The sequence below is a fragment of the Lygodium microphyllum genome, chromosome 26 (genome assembly GCF_053477565.2).
Source record: "Lygodium microphyllum isolate KBCC chromosome 26, Lygodium_microphyllum_v1.1.10, whole genome shotgun sequence".
NCBI classification, from domain to species: domain Eukaryota; kingdom Viridiplantae; phylum Streptophyta; class Polypodiopsida; order Schizaeales; family Lygodiaceae; genus Lygodium; species Lygodium microphyllum.
The window spans coordinates 21,427,632-21,448,901 of NC_141160.1; the positions used below are offsets into that span (position 1 = coordinate 21,427,632).

At 43.6% G+C, this 21,270-nt stretch overlaps 1 protein-coding gene across 3 annotated transcripts in view; it reads right to left on the reverse strand.

Moving 5' to 3' along the window:
* Positions 1-16,912, reverse strand: part of LOC148013041 (putative ABC transporter C family member 15) — a 37,521-nt gene extending 20,609 nt beyond the window's left edge. The window contains exons 1-5 of one of the 3 annotated variants that reach the window (XM_087668569.1): positions 16,695-16,912; positions 16,272-16,619; positions 13,459-15,872; positions 13,248-13,334; positions 12,494-13,138 (exon numbers count right to left, since the gene is read on the reverse strand). In XM_087668569.1, the coding sequence (XP_087524695.1) occupies positions 12,494-13,138; positions 13,248-13,334; positions 13,459-15,872; position 16,272 (3,147 nt within the window). In that variant the 5' untranslated portion in view covers positions 16,273-16,619; positions 16,695-16,912. Of the gene's footprint in view, positions 1-12,493; positions 13,139-13,247; positions 13,335-13,458; positions 15,873-16,271 lie in introns of all 3 variants that reach the window. The other 2 variants (XM_087668567.1, XM_087668568.1) reach the window with 2 other exon arrangements.
* Positions 16,913-21,270: the final 4,358 nt, after the last annotated feature.

Genomic DNA, 21,270 nt, shown 5'->3' on the forward strand with positions numbered 1-21,270 from the left:
AGTGAGCAGAGATGTTGTTTTTGATGAGATGAGTAGCTGGTATAAACCAGTAAATGTGATTGACGATGTAGATGCACAAAATGGTAATGCTGCACAAAATTCACAGCAGCAGTCACAAAATATTAGTGGACCTGGAGCATCCTCTAGCAGTGGTTCACATTCTTCGCCATGGACAGGCAGATTGAGATCAGGAGAATCTTCTCAAAGTAATGCAGATAGTGGTATGCAGGTATCACGAAAAGGAAAAGAGAAGGTTGATCAGCCCATGTTTGATGTGAATGCAAGTCACTCTTATGTGGATGGTGAATCCAGTGGCTCAGAACAGAGCATTGATGATGAGTTGGGTATTCCTTCTATTGTTACACCTGGAGTAAGGAAGACCAGGGATGTTTTGAGAGCACCTGGGAGTGAACCTACTTTGCGCAGGTCTACGAGAGCTAGGTATCCTGTGGATAGGCTGAAATATGATGGATTTACAGCCATTCACTATGCATATATGGTCAAAGTGATACAGGAACCAGAACCCACATCTTTTGAGCAAGCCATGGGAAAAGAAAAATGGGAGAAAGCCATGGATGAAGAAATGGATGCCTTGGAAGCAAATGCTACATGGGAATTGGTACCTTTGCCTAAAGGTAAAAATGCAATTGGCTGTAAGTGGGTTTATAAGGTGAAGCACAATGCAGATGGTTCTGTGAACAGATACAAGGCAAGATTAGTAGTCAAGGGGTATGCACAAACATATGGCATTGACTATGAAGAAACATTCAGTCCGGTTGCAAGGATGGCAACCGTAAGAGCAGTCATTGCTATGGCTGCATCAAAGGAATGGTCTTTACATCAGATGGATGTAAAGAATGCCTTCTTGCATGGTGATTTGCAAGAAGAGGTATATATGGAGCAGCCACCAGGTTATGTGCATACTGTTCATCCTGAGTTTGTTTGCAGGTTGAAGAAAGCCTTGTATGGCTTGAAGCAAGCACCTAGAGCATGGTCTGACAAGATAGGACAGTATCTTGTCACTATTGGCTTTCAGATTTCCAAGGCAGATTTCTCACTTTATGTGAGAAAAACAGAGAAAGGTATTATGCTACTTGTCATTTATGTTGATGATTTGATTATGACAGGTGACAGTGATGAAGATATCCTTCATGTGAAAATGCTATTGAAGCAGAAGTTTGAGATTAAGGATTTGGGAGAGCTGCGTTATTTCTTGGGCATTGAGGTGATTAGATCACCAAGTGGGATACAGCTCTTGCAGAGGCAGTATGGATTGGACATGCTGTCCAAATATGGGATGACAGGCTGTAAGCCTATTTCAGTTCCTTTGGAGCAGAATGTGAAGCTGAGCGCAGATGTAGGTGAGCTTCTGGAAGACCCTACTATGTACAGACGCATAGTAGGAAGTTTGATTTATATGACTATTACCAGGCCAGATTTGAGCTATGCTGTTGGATTGGTAAGTCAGTTTATGCAGGCTCCAAGGAAATCGCATTTGGATGCGGCTAGACGCATACTCAGGTATGTGAAGTCCACATTGCAGTATGGACTATTTTATGAGACTGGGGTTCAGATACGGTTGCATGGATACACTGATGCTGATTGGGCTGGTAGTATTTCTGATAGACGATCTACCAGTGGATATGTGTTCTCTTTTGGGAGTGCTGCAGTCACTTGGAGCAGCAAGAAACAACCTACAGTTGCCTTGTCGAGCACAGAGGCTGAGTACAGGGGTGCAGCAATGGCTGCATGTGAGGTAGCTTGGTTGCATAAGCTACTTTATGATATGCATCAGTCTACAGATGGACCAGTTGTCATTTATTGTGACAACATGAGTAGTATACACTTGGCAAATAACCCAGTCTATCATGCTAGAACAAAGCACATTGAGGTGCATTATCACTATGTGCGAGAGAGGGTTTTACTAGGTCTTATTGATCTAGTTTATGTCAGCACAGAGGATCAGGTAGCTGACATATTCAAGAAGGCATTGGGCGCAGAGAAGCTGCGCAAGTTCAGAGACCTGCTTGGTGTGCAGGAATTGGGATTGAGCTCGAGGGGGAGTGTTGAGATATCGAGCTCCACTCGTGATACGCCAGGGTGACCGTTGTGTATTTATGTCACCCACTTGTCAGTTGCAGATGCGGTTGGTACACCGCCCATGAATAATAGCTACATGATAGCTATCCTTATCTACTCTAGTTCGTGGCTCAGTTAGTATGCCACCTTAGTTAGTTGAGTTTGGTTTGAGACCCATATAGAGGGTTCTTCTATTTCTTTGTACTTGAGTTCTTTTGGCTTACACAACTAAGAAGAGGAAAACTGTTTTCAGCCTCCACCCTTGTGTGTCTTCCCCCATTGTGCAAGCAAGAAAGCTTCAAGCGAGACTCCTTCCTTCTCTCCCACAATCTTGACAATTACAGTTCCACACTGTCATCTATATCTTTGAGGCTTCTGCCCAATAGGCTGTGTCCCTATTCAAGGACCTTGCCACTATCAACGATGACACAGCCATCTTTGTATACTGCATTTTGGCCTTTCTTTCTCTCTTGAACTATTTTCAGCATACATGCACGTCTATGTTCTACCTCCATTTTGGTCAAGTCATCATCTAAGTAGATGGGATTCCCCAAGAGTCCACATAGTACAGTCTTTTTCATCATAAATGCCCTCTTTGTTGTCTCATCTGGGAGCTTCACTATGAATGTGCATTTTTGTGGCTCTCTCCCAATTCTCCATGCTTTTGGTTAAAGGGAAGTGGATCCTCCTCTTTGTATCCCAAGTGTATGCATAGATCCTTACCATCACTCGGGTGTTTAGCCCTCGTTTTCAAGGGTACCATTCACTCTCACATTAGTCTTCTTGCTTGCCTCATTTTCCCTTCTTCAAGGGTAGTATTAATAACATGCACCTCTTCTTTATGATGCTCCTCCTCCACTTCCTTCTTGATGTTCTTCTTCACGACCTCGACCCATTTTTCTTGTGTGGCTTCAAGCTTGAGGTCCATTGCTTTGTGGATTTCCTCTTTAATTGCAGTGATTGTGTTCTTCTTTGTCTTGGAAACCAGAATCTTCAGCAACTTGTTGAGATTGTCCAGCTTGGCATCCACACTAGCCATTTTTCCAGCTGAGGAAATGCTCTGTTCTGACCTGTTTTCCCGAGTGGTGAGGCAGTCTCAAGAAATAGTGTTCAGTGGAGATGATGGAAGTTTGAGAAGCGATGGCATGAGCGGGCAGGCCGTTCCATTCAGTGATGGGTAGAAGAGAACAAGTCAACTGGCATCAAAGGGATCTCCTGCATCCTCTACAAACTTGTGGCCTGTCTGAACTGGAGTAGATATAGGCTTACAGTATTACATTTCAAATCACTCCAAGAGCTGCCCTACGTATTTAGACTGTTTCAAAACGATTCCCCCCTCAACTACAATGAATTGTATGCCAAGATATTAATGCAAATGGTCTATCTATTATGCAATGATAAGAACTGATTTCTTTACAGTATGAGAGAAGAAAGAGGGAAAATCAGCCTTTCTCCATCATTGAACGGTAGTACATGGATAGGGCTTGCTTCTTGTTGCTAAAATGGAAGAAAGAGCTTGAGAAGGAGGTGCTGTAATGAATTTATAGGCTTGCTGTCCTGTAAAACAGCAGTGATAGAAGAGGGAATATGGAGGAATTTGATAATGGAGAAGTGGGAGATGATGATGGGGATGGATGGGGCCAATTTCTGGCTATCTGTGGGTGCTGTACATGAGTTTACAGCAAAGAAAAATGATGCCGAATGAAGAAAAACGAGCTCTTATTTATAGGAGAGGGAAGAGCTAGTACAAAAGGGGAAAGCGGAGTAGCATAAGACAAGTGTCCAGCCACATGTCATGAGATGTGACAAGTGGTGGGACACTTGGAAACTTGTGTGACAAGTGTCTTGACACTTGTCTCTTCTCTATGGCCTTCCTTTTTGGGCTGAATACTGTCAAGAATAGAAACAACCAAATTTAGTAAGCACAGTCAGAGTACAGAACTTACTATTTTTAGAATGACATCCCTATTTTTTAGGACTAGCATTTTTAGGCTAATTCGAGGCTCCTAAAATTTAGGGACCTCCTAAAATTTAGGGAAACCCCCCCCCCCCCCCCTCTCCCAATATGGGTGTCATATGAAAGCTTTTTCCGTGTATATCGCAAAAACGGTATCAGAATCTTCATGTGACTTTCCTATGCAAAGAAATGTGCATTTCAAGCTTTCAGCCCACACATCCACATTATACAAGCATTTCATGATCATGCCATCTTGTTGATTGTAACTGTCTGTTCTGGTGGATCTAGCCCACACTTCAAGGCATCAATCCTTTCTGTGTGCGAGTCTAACCTTGATATGCGTGAGTTCTGGTCACAGGCGCCCAATCGGGCCATATAGGTGGAAGTGTGAACTATCTTTTCTCTAACCCACCACGTGGGTCCACCATAACATGTGGCCACTCATCAGTGGCCAACTCCAATGCACTTTTCTTTATATCTAATTAGTGCAAAGAAAATAAATTTAATAAATCATTATATAGACAAATTAATGAAAAAGGATACAAATTCTGTTTCTATAGAGTTGTGACAGCCCTCTGGCTTTTATTCAATTGTCCTCAGTTGAAAAGCTTCTTGATATGGCTGAAAAGCTGACATAAAGATCCATCTCAGGGACGGCCTCCACTCACCGCCAAGCCTCGGTCCACAGTCCTGAAGACCCTCCTGCAATAGAGCCTTCTATGTCTGCCCTCCTGGTGTGAGGCCGCGGACAACTAGCTTGCCCAAGAGGGCCATACTCTAATACTCAAGTCTATGATGCCCCCCTCTGACCGATGCCGTACGATGGTCGCCCATGCCACCTTGGCCCTGGAATCCCTAGAGCCGTCTGACCCGGACCAAAGGAAATTCCGCACTAGGCGGCGAAGCTGCACTACGTAAGATGAGGAGAAGCACCAACACGAGGCGATATACCAGGCTGTTGCTAGGAGGACTTGATTAACCACCAAGGCTCGGCCTGCTAGTGAGAGGTGAGCCGTGCTCCAGTAGGTCAGCTTCTTTTCACAGGAACATCTTACTAAAATACTTCTAGTCCCAATCCAAGCTATCTGTAAACTAGGCGAGGTGGTTAGACTTTCTTGCACAATTTGACATTGAAATTAAGTATAATCCAAGATCTACCCACAAGATAGTAGATGCCCTTAGTGGCAAAGTAGGTAACTTCTAAGAGTTGGTAAGAGGCGCACTAGAGATCACCATGGAGATGCAGGAATTCATAATAGAAGTGAAAGCTAGGAAAACACCTCGTGGAATGTACCAGGTAGAAGATGGCATCCTCTTTGTAGACAAGAGATTATACATTTCAAACAATGTGGAGCTAAAGAAGATAATCTTATATGAAGTGCATGATGGAAAGCTAGGTGGACACAAAGGGGCAAATAAAAATCCTAGAGGCCTTGATGAAATAGTTATTTTGGCCAAACATGGAGGAGGAAGTCATTAATTACATCAAAACTTGTCCAACTTGCCAACTAGTGAAGGCCCCTCATTCTAAGCCCACAATATTACTTCAACCAATGCCTATACCAAATCACCCATGGGATGTCATCAACATGGACTTCATTGTCAAACTCCCTATATCCCATGGGTACACTATCATCTTCGTAGTGGTGGACTACTTCTCAACCAAGCCACCACTCATTGCCAAGCAAGTAGCCCACCTTTTCTTTACCCATGAATTCAAGTTACATGGGCTACCCTTAGCCATCATGTCAAATCGGGTTGGTAGATTCATGAGTGACATATGGAAGGAACTCTTCAAGCCCTAACCAACCAATGGACGAACAGAAAGGGTGAATCAAGGAATAGAAGACTATCTAAGAAGCTACACCCAAGTGGATCAAAAGGATTGGGCATTGTATCTTGATGTGCTTGAATTCCACTACAACAACTCAATCCACAAAGCAACAAGTTAAACCCCTTTCGAGTTAGCCATAGGGAAAGAAGTCATCACCCCCTTGGCTCTTGCCTCGGGTTCCATGCAAGATGTAGAAATTTTCCAAAGAAAATGGAAAGAAATAAATGCCACATCAAAGCATAGTCTAGAGAAGAGCAAAATCACCATGATAGAACAAGCCAACAAAGAAGCAAAAGGAAGTCTTCTTCACCAAAGGAGATACGGTCCTTGTAAGCTCGAAGTACATATCATTATCCAAGAATATGAGCCCTAAGTTCAACCACCATTACTGTGGACCCTATAGAATCACCAAAGTTGTCAACGAAGTCACCTAAAAACTGGAACTGCCAGAGAATATCTATGTGCATAATGCCTTTCATGCATACCTTCTACGCAAGTTTCACCACATGCCCAATGGGGGCGGCACGTCCCACTACTTCATTTGAACAGCCCCTTCAAAGTGAAGGCAATTCTTCAATGCCAGGAACACAAGGGTTACCTCGAACACCTCAACAAGTGGAAAGAACGCCCTCTCAAGGAAGCCAACTGCCACTTGGATTGCAAAAGTGGAGGCTTGCAATGCAGCAACAAAACCTTTGCCTCTTGGCTCAAGGAGAATCCTATTGATACTTCCAATGTATCTTGAGCCACTAGTTAGATTGTAATAGGACTATAAAGTATTGTATCTTCCATTACACTAGCTTGTAATAGGTTAGCAAAACGTTGTAATAAGTGCCTCAGTGAGCAATAGCTTGAAAGGAACTTCAAGCTCTTTTAGCGGGGGGGTGAGTGTGAGGCCTTGTCTCCCCCTTCCCCACTTTTGGGGCTTTGTAGCTATTCCTTGGCATTGGAGCCAAATGCATCTATGAGGGTAGTACTCCTCCCTCACCCACATGATGGCGTCGTGGTATGCAAGTTGATAGCGTCCACCCTCTGTCTGTGATTTTCTCGTCCCTCTAGCCTTCTTGGCTTCTTGTAATTATTCTCGTGCCTCCGTTGCACTTCATAATATACATATCGAGTTACCTCATTTCCGTGTCGTGTTGCCTTGCCCGTTACGTGTTACCTGCGGTTTTCCGTGACGCGTTCCGTGTTACCTCCAAAAACGCTTCCGCATTGCTGTGGGGCTACCGAATAGAGGGTGATCCCTCATGAGGCAGGCTCCATAGGGTGGGTGTTGCCTACCCAAAGACGGCACCGAGAGGTCGTCGTCACACTTGGTATCAGAGCAAACTCCTCGGCTGGTGCGTAATGACCCCCGGGTGAGTGAGCCTGGGCAAAGTAGGATGGGTAAAAAGAAGAAAGGTGCTGGAAAAGTGAAAAATGACCACAAAAGTGTGGATAGGCCTGAAAAAGAGGCCGAAAAACTGCAAAATGAACAGTTTTATGCTGAAAAACACAAGATTTTGACTCACTGGTCCAAAAATGAGACCGAAAAACGGCAAAATACAGATTTTTATGCGAAAAAAATGGAAAACGAGCAGAAAGAAGTGGAAAAAACTTGTTTTCAGGCCGAAAAACGGCGATTTGAGCAGAAAGAAGCCGAAAAAACTGGTTTTGAGGCCGAAAAACGGCAAATTGAAGATTTTTATGCCGAAAAATACAAAATTTTGGCCCAATGGTTTGATTTTGAAAATGACAGAAGAGTTCTCTGGGCCACCAAGGTGAAGTGGTTGCAAGGTGGCTATCCTTTTTCTAAGCATGAAGAAGTAAACCTCGACACTCAGTTGAAGCTTGTTAAGCAACAGCAGATACATCTCAAAATCAAGCTTGAAGAAGTCAATGATAACATAATCGAGTGGTCTGAGGAACACAAGAAAAACCTGTCATTCGACCTCGTGATGGTGGAGCGAAAATTGCAAATGTTCATGACAGAAGAGTATGGTGAAATCATTGCACAGGGAGGTATGCCAGATGAGAAAAGGCAAATTGATATAATCCCAGTATGCCAGCTTACAAAAGATGTTGAAGGCTACTCCTCTGATAGTGAATACGAGTCAGAAAGTGCTAGCGGTGCAGAACATATATTGAATGATCCAGATTGTTTGTCTGCAGCAGAACGCACCATAGCCATGGCTGAACAGAGGATATCACAGGGCAAACTGACTCCCGAGCAACAAATAATGCTACCTCAGATGGTAGAAAGGATGAAGCAAGCGCTGGCAGCACACATTCAACAAACTCAGGATAATGTCCAGGTACAGCTTAGTAGTATGAATTCAGTATATACAGATTCCGATGCTGAAGATGAGCAAAGGGTCCGTCAAGAAGAAGCAGACTATGAGCAGTATTATTGGCGAGCCGAAAGCTGGCGTGACGACTCAGTTGATGATCACAACACACAGGATAGTCATTCTCCAGAAGTAAGTATGCAGCCACAGTTTGAGCAACCATTGGGTCCAGATGAATCAGTCGTGGGCAGTGAGTCATATATGCAGAATCAGTATGAAGAACTCGTAATGGAACAGGCGAGTATAAATGAAACCGTGGCCCAGAAGCCTCCAGTTTACATACAAGGGGCCAGTATGCCTAGTTACATGGTAGATGGAGTGCTTATTGAAGAATACGAAGAATGGCAAGCGACCTCTGGGTCGGATTCAGATATAGAAGAGCAACGTGAAGAACTCGTGGTGGCATGGGCGAGTATAAAGGAAACCGTGGCCATTCAACCTCCAGTATGCTTACCAGTGGCCTTTGGGCCTAGTTATTTGTTTCATGACGTCTTGATAGAAGAATGTGCTGAAGAAAAGACGACCTCAGAGTCGTATCTATTATCAGATGGAATGATACTGGAACAATGCAATATCGTGGATGAGGCACTTTTAGCCCATCCCCAAGCAGTTTCCCCCCCTTATGGCATGGAGTCGAGTTCGAACTTGCATGATCCGGTTAGTTATGAAGACTCCTTGAGCCGGGAGGATAAACGAATGGCCAGATCACAAGGTGAAGACTCCTGGAGCCGGGAGGATAAACGAATGGCCATATTCCACGCTAACATCTTTGAAGACTCCTTGAGCCGGGAGAATAAACGAACGGCCAGAAGTCAGGAAGAAAACGAAGAAGAAGAAGAAGAAGAAGAAGAAGAAGAAGAAGAAGAAGAAGAAGAAGAAGAAGTACAAGCAGAAGAAGAAGAAGACAAAGCAGAGCAGAATGCAAATCTTACAGCAGACGTAGTCAAGCCAGAAACAGATCAGGAAGATAATCGTCAGCAAGGGAGAGCGGTCTGTATATCCTCACAACAGGTTGACATGGCAAAGGTTATGCTCAGACGGGGTGACACCCTGAAGGGAACAAGCGCTCAGACGGAGTCGAGTTCGAACTCGCGGGCTGCGGACTATCCCATAAAGCTGCTGGAGGCCATTGTCACGTTTGAAGAGGTGAAGGCAGAAACCGAGCTCCCAAGTTCAGATAATGAAATCCTACAGTCGAAGAAGACCGACATGGACCAGTTTATGCCGCGATGGGGTGAAGCCCTCAAGGGAAAAAGGGGCCATACGGAGCTGGATGCGAGTTCGCGGATTGGTGACCCTCCCTTTGGTATCGTCGGGCTGCTGGAGGTCATGGTCGTGTGTCAAGAAGATCAGCACAAAACCGAAATGTTTTATTCAGATAAGGGCAGAATTAAAGACTCCCTGACCCAGGAGGATAAAGAACGGGCCATACAAGAGATTGTGGACACATTCCTACACTCCTTGACCCAGGAGGATAAAGATACGGTCCTTCACCATGAGCTACAATTAAACGACTCCTTTGGCCGGGAGAATAAAGAAACGGCGACATCTTCTTGTGAAGACTCCTTTAGCCGGGAGAATAAAGAAACGGCCATCCTGGATGTTGAAGACTCCTTATGCCGGGAGGATAAACGAACGGCGATAGTTTATATAGAAGACTCCTTTAGCAGGGAGGATAAACGAACGGCCACAGGTTATGTGGAAGACTCCTTATACCGGGAGGATAAACGAACGGTAACAGTTTGTGTTGAAGACTCCTTTTGCCGGGAGGATAAACGAACGGCCAAAGAGTTTGTTGAAGACTCCTTGCGCCGGGAGGATAAAGAAATGGCTATGCAGATTGATCATATTTTCGAACGCTGCTTGCGCCAGGAGGGTAAACGAATGGCCACACATCAAAATGAAGACTCCTGGTGCCGGGAGGATAAAGAAATGGCTATGCATATTGATTATCTTTTCGATGGCTCCTTTTGCCAAGAGGGTAAACGAATGGCTATGCTTATTGATGATCTTTTCAAAGACTCCCTGTGCCAGGAGGATAAAGAAACGGACAACCTTTCTTCACATTATGTTGAAGACTCCTTGCCGCGGGAGAATAAAGAAACGGGCATGTGTGCAGTTGAAGACTCCTTGCCGCGGGAGAATAAAGGAACGGGCACATCTTACCTTGAAGACTCCTTGCCGCGGGAGAATAAACGAACGGGCACATCTTACCTGGAAGACTCCTTGCCGCGGGAGAATAAAGAAACGGGCACTTGTTCTCATGAAGACTCCTTGCCGCGGGAGAATAAAGAAACGGGCACTTCTCAGGTTCAGCCTGAAAAGACACCAAGCTCCCTGCGCCAGGAGCCTAAACGAAAGGCCATTTATCCAGTTACTATTTGGTACTTGAATAGAGTACAACTTCGAAGGATAAAGATCTCCCGTCGCCAGGAGTATAAAAGAATGGCTTATGTGCAAGCTGCTAGGAGAGCAGTCCAACACTCGCGGTGCCACGAGTATAAACGAACGGCTAGTTCCTCTTCACTGGGCGCTTTATGCGTCATTATAAGGATTGGAAACTCGCGTCGCCACGAGTATAAACGAACGGCAAGTCCTATTGCACTTGGCGCTGCAGGCATCATCACAAGAGCTGCAAACTCGCGTCGCCACGAGTATAAAAGAACGGCTGCTGCTCGTTTAATTGGCGATGTAGCTGCCAAGACGAGGGCTGAAGACTCGCGTCGCCACGAGTATAAAGGAACGGCTATCCCCCCTTTATTGGGTGCTTTATGCACCACCAAAAATGCTACCTTCGCAAGACGGCGGCATACTCGAAAATATTGGGCTTACCTGGCCCAATTATTTTTAAGGGGAGGTGCGTCATCACAACGCACCTATTATCTGAAGAAAGGATTGACAAATCAGGCCAATTGGGGCCTTCTTTTCAAGATGATCCAAGGATTGACAAATCAGGCCAATTGGGGCCATAGTCAGAAAGTTTGGGCTTACCTGGCCCAAGTTCTTTTAAGGGGAGGTGCGCCATCACAGCGCACCTCGCGCAACCACATTCATACTGGATTGACAGATCTGGCCACTCGGGGCCATCAAACTAAGGGCGCCTCTTCATGGGCCCTTGCATTCATGGCGTGGCACACTCCCAGCTGAGTACGCGCCTCGCCTCTTCAGTCCACTGACAGTTTCTGCACACTCATACTGTCAGGACCTTCAGTTATTTCAAGTGAACACAACTTGTCTTAACTTGGTTATTCTCCATTCTGTGATTGTAAATCTTGTCAGCAGATGGTTGAATTGAAGTGTTTCCAATATTATTTTCTCTTCCTAGTTAGCCAGGTTGGGATCATTCCACAATTGTAAATTGAGTCAGTGGATGATCATTCTTTGAGTCAACAAGACCATGTCTCCACACCTGTAATTGAGTCAGTGGGCATGGCACCTAGTGGGAAGACACTGGTCGGCTTGATATTGAGTCGACAAAGACCCCCAAGTTTGTGGTCATAGGTTAGGTCTAGCGGGCAGACACTGGCTGTCTTGATAGTGAGACATGTTTAGACCCCCGAACTTTTGAGTCTCAACACACCGCTCTGCGTGCAAGTCTATTCATTTGCACACTAAACACGAGGGCGTCGTTCTTTTAAGGAGAGGTGTGTATGAGGGTAGTACTCCTCCCTCACCCACATGATGGCGTCGTGGTATGCAAGTTGATAGCGTCCACCCTCTGTCTGTGATTTTCTCGTCCCTCTAGCCTTCTTGGCTTCTTGTAATTATTCTCGTGCCTCCGTTGCACTTCATAATATACATATCGAGTTACCTCATTTCCGTGTCGTGTTACCTTGCCCGTTACGTGTTACCTGCGGTTTTCCGTGACGCGTTCCGTGTCGCGTTCCGTGTTACCTCCAAAAACGCTTCCGCATTGCTGTGGGGCTACCGAATAGAGGGTGATCCCTCATGAGGCAGGCTCCATAGGGTGGGTGTTGCCTACCCAAAGACGGCACCGAGAGGTCGTCGTCACAGCATCTGTATATAGATTAGTGGTGACTCAAGTGCAACTTGGTGTGCACCCTACATCTGATTCCCTATACTCAATGGTGAACCTTCACTTGTGCGATGTCACAAGGGTGTAATCCCTAGGCATGTCTATGTTGTACCTTTCTTTCTTTTGAAAAATTCAAGAGCACTCGTTCTCACATTTTGTGTATTCTTTTCTATGGTATGTTGAGTGGGTGAGGGAGAGTGTGTAAGCAAGTTGAGGGCAGGTGCATTAAACCATATACCAGTAGGAGTTATAATTACCCGATTAAGAATACGGCCAGTCGGTGTTGCATCAAAAAAGGACATGGGTGCATGGAACATAGAGTGTAGCATCTTCACGAAGAACTTTTGTGCTGTTTTGAGGGCAAGGGTTGAGAGGAGAAAAGCTCTTGTGCACACACAAAGACCACTGGCAGCTGCTAGCCCACCATAAACTAGCAAAACAAATCTGCTGCTGAACTTGGGACGCTCATTAAATGACAGTGGGGTAGCCCAGGCCATCCAATAATTACTGACAATCTGCAGTGCCTGGAAGAAGACCTGAGCCAGTAAGAGAAAAGGAACAAGGGCTCCTCTGTGCACTGCTGTCACCAAGGACCAGTATGTTGCCAGACCAACTCTTCCGGTTTCTCTTTCTTCTTCCTGTACTAACTGTCTTGATGATTTCGAATCCACGGTTTCATCATCTTTGTCCTGCATCAAATTGTTATCTTGCAGAGAGTCCTGTTCATCTTTCACAACTGCATCCATCCTTTCAATGCTCTTATCATGCAGAGCAGAGCTACCAGTTACATCAATGGACTCCAAAGCTTTAGTGTGAGCCCCAATCAATCTGTTAAAACTAGTGCTGGCCTGCAATAAATTATCGAATCTCCCCTCTTGGGCAAGCTTCCCATCTTCAAGCACCTGACAAAAACAGATGACACCCAATTAAAGTTGTACCAGATAATCAGTCAAATGTGCACAATTTTACTTCTAGTTCATCATGAAACTTGGAAAGGGTAAGCATGGGTACCAATATAAGATCAGCCATGGGCAAAAACTCCACTTGATGTGTCACATAAAGCACAGTCTTGGAGCCAAGAATCCCCAATATGCATTCCTAGAGGTCAAATCAAAATAGTTTAAAACATCAAATAGACAGTATCTACCTTGTGATGTATTTCTGGAAGCAATGCAATTGTCCTCATACTTGGGTGTGCAATATATTTGAAAAGTGGTATTACCTTGAATAAGTATGAACCAGTATGGGCATCAACAGCACTAAAAGGATCATCAAGTAGATAAATATCGGCATCTTGATATAAAGCGCGAGCTAGCTGAATCCGTTGTTTCTGACCACCACTCAAATTGATACCCCTCTCACCAATCTCTGTTTGGTCCCCATGTGGGAAAAGCTCAAGATCCTTCTCTAATGTACAGGCCTTCAACACGTGATCGTACTTACCTCTATCCATGGGCTGTCCAAACAAGATGTTGTCCTGGATCGTCCCACTTTGGATCCATGCTGATTGAGCAACATATGCTCTACTTCCAGACACCTTGACTGTGCCCAAGAGCTTCGGAATCTCCCCGAGTATACAGGATATAAAGCTTGACTTTCCAGATCCAACCAATCCACAAATTGCAACCCTCAAGCCCTTTTTGATTTCCAGCTGTGCTATAGTAATAGTGGGCTTTTCAGGAGAACTATCCCAACTGAACAATGCATTATGTATTTCAACAGCTAAATTCCCTTCATTCACCTGTAGCCGCTCAACAGCATGCATATCCAGTTCTTGCTCTTGAAGAAAGCTTTCTAATCTACGAAGAGAAACCCGCGTTTCTGTCAACATTGCTACAAGATCAGGAATCCCAAAGATTGGGTCCTGCAGAATTCTGAAAGTAGCCAATGCTGATAAAACCCTCCCTGATGTAAGAGGTACCCCAATCAGGACACATGTGCTAAACGTAATGACTGCGACTATCGCTGGTGTACACCAAAACATTGAAATGACAGCCACATCTGTGTAGAAAAATCTACGAAGCCACCCACATTCCACTGCCCTCAAGTCCTCAAGCTTTTTCAAATACCTCAACTCCCATGCCTGCAGTTTAATAATCCTCATGCTTCTCAAGACTTCTGAAGTGGCCCGCATCCTTGTATCCTTTGATTTCATGAGATTGTTTTGATACTTCTCTAGAATTGTAGTGAGGGGCACATTTGCAAGCATGGTCAGAATTGTGGCCACAAAAGCTGCAAGGGCTGCAATGCCTACATTCTTGTAAAGAATAGTGAAAGCCAATGAAAACTGCAAAGGAAGCAACCACAGTTGATTAAGGAACCATGAGAAGTCACTTACACGCTGAACATCGACGCTTACATAATTGATAATCTCGCCACTTGTATGATTAGAACGTGATTGGTTTGACAATGTTAATCCCTTCCTGTAAATCAAGGCGGATAGTGCCTCAGTTACACACAGTCCCAACTTCTGAGCATCAAAATACCAATGTCTCTCAGTAAAAGTCTCCACAAACTTTGCCACACAAAACAAACTGGCCAAGACATAGCCTTCATTGGCAAACCGCCTCCTCCCTCCTATGTACTCCACAAAATCATCAATAAGAAAAGGACCCACATATGAAGCACATGTGTACAACCCAGCAAAGCATGCACTTGGTAATGCAGCTTTCCATAAGGATAGGAAAATGCACTTCACCAAACTCTTTGGTTCAATCCTGTCCCAGTTCATTTTGAAACGTTCAAGCACAAAAGAAGCTTGATCCATCTGTGCAAGCTGAGGTATGTCATCGAGTTCAAGGGGCTTCCTATATCCAACTGCCATCAAAGGGTCCAGCCAAGAGAATGTGAACTGGCTGAAAAATCCTGCATTAGCATAAGAAGTTTTCTTGTTCCCTGTCTTTGGAGATGTTGCATCATCACAGCAAACATTTAAGAGTGGCTCCTGCAAGCTATGCAGTACAATCACACGGAGGCCTGTCCGACCAGAAATAGCAACAATGCACAAAAATGTGTAGAGAGGTAGAGCCACCATCTCAACCCAAGTGTCAAGTTCCATCATCCCATGTCCTTCTGCTTCTGTGTATTTTGAGAAGAGACATAGAACAGATAGCGAGAATGATATAACCCACCATAAACGCAAGATTGTAGAAAATTTGGCTCTTCTTTCTGCCTTTGCCTTCGTGACAGCAGCGAGCATGATGAGCCATGCAATGGCTTGAACAAAACCAGCTGAAAGAAATGAAGCAACACGGTTCCATCCTTTCTCCAATCCAGAGTGTATACCCCAGATAACAACGACAGAGTGTGCCAAGCAAAGAAGAGCGCAGGCACCACAACTAAGTGTATAGAGAGGTGCAACAGAAACACTACCACCAGTATGCTTGGTGGCTGACGTCCATCCTAATCTGGAGCCTTTTGAAATCCTGACTACTTTCTTCCAAACTGTAATTAGGAATATTAAAAACAGGAAAATGAGGTGAATTGCTAACACCACAACATACTGGACACGGAGGACAAGTTGCCAGAAGTTATGGAGGGCATTCCCATCGAAGAACTTATCTAACAGGATGCCTTTGTAGCAACTGTAGTCTGTACAACTTGTAGAAGGGTGGTAAGCAGCCGAAGCTTGTGGCACTGCAAACAACAAAACAGAACTCAGTCCCGTTTCCAGGAAAATTTTGATGTAGCATGGACAATGTGATGTATCCAAGAAAAAAGAACCCCCGTCCTTCCACCACACAAACACATGATTCAGTACCGTTCAAATAGCAAACATCAGCAATGAAAAATCTAAAAGCAAAAAGACAGGCTTTTGTGAGCTGCTGCCTTACATGCTATTCAGTTAGCTGCGGAAGCAACTTATACTCTAGGAAGTCTATCAGATGGGGCAACTTGAACTTGATACTGCATTTGAATAGTGGCTTTGCAAGTAATTCTTAGAATATAGTGGTATCTGTAACACACCCTTAAGTGCTTGACAAAGCATTTGACTCTCAGGATTCCAAAGAAAGTACAGGGAGACAAACTACTCACTTGCGTATTGACTGCTCCGGCAATGCAGCAATTGCTTCGAAGGTCAGAACAAGAAAATATGCAGGCCCGTCCGGCTCACAATATCAAAACAAATGCACTTTGCCAATGCTATGGAAGAATTGGAGAGGAGGCAGCACAGTCTAGAACTGCAGGAAAATATTCGCCCAAAAAACTTGGGCAAAAGATAGCAACCTATACGGAATCCAAGATTGTGCAACGATACAAGGATGTCCAGGTAGTGGGATGCAGATGGGATTGCTTCTGTGTTATAGTTGGATATAGCCCAGCTGTGCTCGTCTCTCAGGTAGTGCGGTGTTGTCTGATTGGACTGAAATTGGCCTTGCTTTTCTGCAATGGGTCTGTTAGTAGTTTGAATTCCTTTAAGTCGATGGTGTTTGTTGGTTGATCTCTGTCTATACTTACAAATGTTTCGCATAAGCGGTTGCGTGCTGCGCAAGTCTTCTCTCCCGAGACCAAAAGAAGAAAAGTCGAATTGACCGAGACTCGAAGCATTGCAAGAATAACAATTTGTCCTTGCTGACAGGAATCAATGCTTGCGTCTTTTCGGTAGGCCTCTGGCCAGCGGGAGAATAGAGACACCGCTGATCCTGATTGTGTGTATTCTTTGGAAGGCCCTCTCCTCTCTCTGGACACTCGTCTAAAGGCAGGCTTGCGAGTCACGTAATCTTCCTTGGGAGTTGCTCCCATGAGGTCAGTTCACACGAGCGATATGGATCATGCCCAATTAGTTGCCTGTGTCCCAATTAGTTAGAAAACCAATTTCAAATTGGGTGGACACATCCTATGCACTTGGGAGGGTGTATTCACTTGGATGGTGGGACCATCATGCTGCTCGAAACAAACTACGCACTTGACAAAGTGTCTGACCAAATTCATACTCTGATCGGCGAAGACTTTTATTTCTGAAATAGATGACGATCAAATTTGGCAAGTATGCCACATGAACGCATTCTTGGGAATAGCTCACAAGAACAATCTATGGTTTCAAAACAAACAGTTGTCGTCCTCATGAGAAATGCCCCCTAGCATATGTTTTCACTAGGATTCCAAGTTTTCCAACCTAATCACACACACACACACACACACACACACACACACAGGCCAACCGGGGGCGGGGGGGGGGGGGGGGGAGGAGAAGAAGAAGAAGAAGAAGAAGACACATCAAAGGAGTATATGACACATATCCATATACATAGTATATGTTATTAACTACCTAGGATACACACACATCCTAAGTAGTAATGTATTGATATATTTTTGTAATCATTAATATTAATATGATTAATTTATTAATATTAAGATTAAGTATTAATATACCTATTCATATCAATGCATTGATATTAATCGCAACAATATATTGACAACTGTAAATATGTGCTAAAAACCAAGTAGATTAATAAATTACTAATATCACCAACTATATTACTGCATGGTCTTTTGTGATTGCTTTTATCCACATTACTCTCTCTCTCTCTCTCTCTCTCTCTCTCTCTCTCTCTCTCTCTCTCTCTCTCTCTCAATGGTGACGAAAAGTTTGCATACATCAAATAAAATCTTAGTATGCATGTGTGCATGCACGCCTATGTATACATGCACACACATTTTCATATGCATGTGTGCTCACCTTGAACTATATGCACCGACAAAAGTAATTTTAATGTGCACCTAGACCTACATGCTCAACTCTAATTATGTGCACCTAAGTTCCCAAAATCATAATTTATCCATTCAACTGAACAACATAAACAAAACACCCAACCATATACACTCATGCTCGCTTCATGAAAATAGAAATGTGATTAGGCTATCTATTGAGATTATTCAACGAAGCATGTAAATAATCATGTATATTTGTGCATTATAATAAGCACTATCTATATGCAATATTATGCATTCACTTATGAGATGTTGAATGTGTAAATTAGCATTGTGCTTTGGTGATTGAGGTGCTCAAAGCCCAAAATTGAGGCCAAAATCAAATGCAATACTTGATAGAGGTGCTAACAATATGTGGGTTGTAGGTTATCATCCCTACTCCCTTATAACATTGAACACATGCCAACAATCCTTTGGTAACAATATGTGGGTTGTAGGTTATCATCCCTATTCCCTTATAACATTGAACACATGCCAACAATCCTTTGGTAACCATTGGCTAGTTAATGCTTATTAAAACTCTCTTTAGAATTTTTTCTATCTTTTATCTTAGGCAAAGGTCCTTAATTGGAGAGAGTCTAAACTCTATTCTTGCATTAAAGCAAGTGTGTATTTTGTGGACATAGCATTTTTAGTGATGCACTCAATGTGATGTTCACTTCATGCTTGCGCACACATCAATGATGTGTGTAAACTTGCATGTATTGATCATGGATACTACATTTGTCAAGCATGCAAGAAGGTTATTTCCAATCTGTAAGTTGATTATTATGGGCATTAAACTTAATTATATATTTGTTATGGACTAGCTCTCGGTATAGAATATTTGTTAGCATTGCCTATTAGGGCATATGCTATTATAAGGGTGTGGCGACAAGGTGCTACATCTCTTTAAAAGTTATCTTGAGTTAACACAAGTTAAGTGGCCCACTTTTAGGAAAGTGAAATATAAAGAGTTGTGGATTTCTTGCGTAGATACATGCTACCTTCAAATAGAAAAAGGAGACCCTTGATTTTAATGAGAAAAAAATCTTTTCTTAGGAAATACCTTCCATTCTCAATGAAAGGCAATGCTCTCTCCTCCTCTTTTTCTTTTTCTTCTTCTTCTTCTTTCCTCACACACATATGTACATGGATGGTATACACACGTGTGCATGCACAAATACACAAATACACAAATAATAGACACCATATTTGACAATCACAAATATCAAACGTATCTCAAAGTCCCCATCCCCTTGCAAATGAATTGTGAAAGCTAATGAGGAGGCTCTCTCTCTCTCTCTCTCTCTCTCTCTCTCTCTCTCTCTCTCTCTCTCTCTCTCTCTCTCTCTCTCTCTCTCTCTCTCTCTCTCTCTCTCTCTCTCTCTCTCATGGTGCAACGATTAAGAACCTGGAACTGAAACATTATCACAAACCCTCATCCCCCCATATCTTTATAGGGCATGCTCGTTGATCAATTTATATAGAACCTCGCACCATAGTCTTCCTTTCACATAAAGCTCTTACATGATCTCTCCTAGTGTAATGAATGTTGAAAAGAGAGAAGGAAGAATAAAAAGAAAGACTAGAAGAGGAGAGAGAAATACCAAAAAGAGAGAAGGAAGCCATGGAAGTTGAAGATGAAGGTGAAGAGTATGTTCTTGATAATAACTAGATATCCCGAATTGGGACTCTTACATCTTATATACCCTGATTACTGTGACTAGGTGTCTAACCCCTAGTTCCCATGGATCCCACTTGTTACAATCCATCCCCACACTGAAAGTTTTTGCCCTCAAAAACAAAAGAAAACTACAAGAGATTAATAGATGGGCTTAAGAGCACTAGTCTAAGCCACATGACAATGAAAATGGGTGGGTAAAGGCTGAGGATAGCATGTTATCCATTATAGCCCTTCTGAGGTAAAATTGCCATAACTTTTGATAGGTTGCTTCGAATGGTGCTTGCCGACCACATGTTGAAATGGAGCTTATGATGTGTACTTTTAGCCCATTTAGGAAGCACATAGCTGAGATTTGGGTAAGTACAATGCTATTCTAAAACAATGTACAGTTTGCGGGCAGGATGTAGTCCAAAGAGGACATAACTTCCTAGTCTTTAGCCCGGTGGGCATCTTGGAGGTGAGGTAATTTATTGACAATAGTGGCTAGTGGGCACCAGGAGGATTCTTCTAGGGGTAGGCCTTGCCATTTGATGAGGTACTCCATGATGGATCGAGATCTTAAGAGTCTATCTCATTGCCCAATGATTGCCTCAGGGATATATTGAATGATACCTTCTTCATCGATGGGGGGAAGTTCTTCCACACATAGTCCACTGAGGTGCCAATGAAGGGCTTCAGCTAGCTGACATGAAACACATTGTGAATCTTGGTGGTAGCGGGAACCTCTAATTGGTAGGTCAAATCACCAACTCTCTTAAGGATCTGGTAGGGGCCGTAGAAATGGCAAGCTAGCTTGTTACTGTTGTCCTCTTTGAGAGTGGAGTAACATGACTTAGACACTTTCCAAAGGACTAGCTTCCCCTATTGGAATTCCAAATGTCTTTTTTTCTCATCAGAATAGAGTTTCATGTGAGTTTGTACCCTTTGAAGATTCGCCTTGCATTGCTAAAGGAAAGCTTGTATGTGATCCAACTCGACTTTTCTCTGAGGGTTGATCTTATCATTGAATAAGATCGTAGGAAGGGGAACCTTATATCTGTATAATGCCTCAAAAGGGGAAACTCCAATGCTAGAGTGGATGGAGTTAATATATGCAAATTCAACCAAGTGGAGCCACGTATCCCAATTGTGTTGTACATTGTTGCAAAAGTGTAGTAAGTACATCTCAGGCCATTCCTTTACTCTTTCAATATGGCCATCTGTATTGGGGTGGGTTGCAGTGTGGATGGAGCAAGCTTGGTGCCCATAGCTATGAAAACTGCCTACCAAAAGTTGCTCATAAACTTGGCATCTTGATCATGCTCTGTGACTTGTGGTAATCCATGTAACTTGAAGACATAGTCCATAAACTGAGTGGCCACTTGAGAGGCAATGTATTATGTATTAGTAGGGATAAAGTGAGTAGCTTTGGTGAGGTGATCAACTATCATGGATATACTATTCCATCCTTTCTTGGTAAGGGGAGGCTTGAGATGAAGTCCATGGTGATATGTGTCCATTCCCCTTCAAGAATAGGAAGGGGCTACAAGAGGCCAACGGGCCTAAGCATTCTATCCTTGTTCTATTGGCATGAACACACTTGGTCACAAAATCCTTGATATCCCTTCATAAGCCTTTCCATTGAAAGCTCTTGGCAATCCTATCATATGTGTTGAA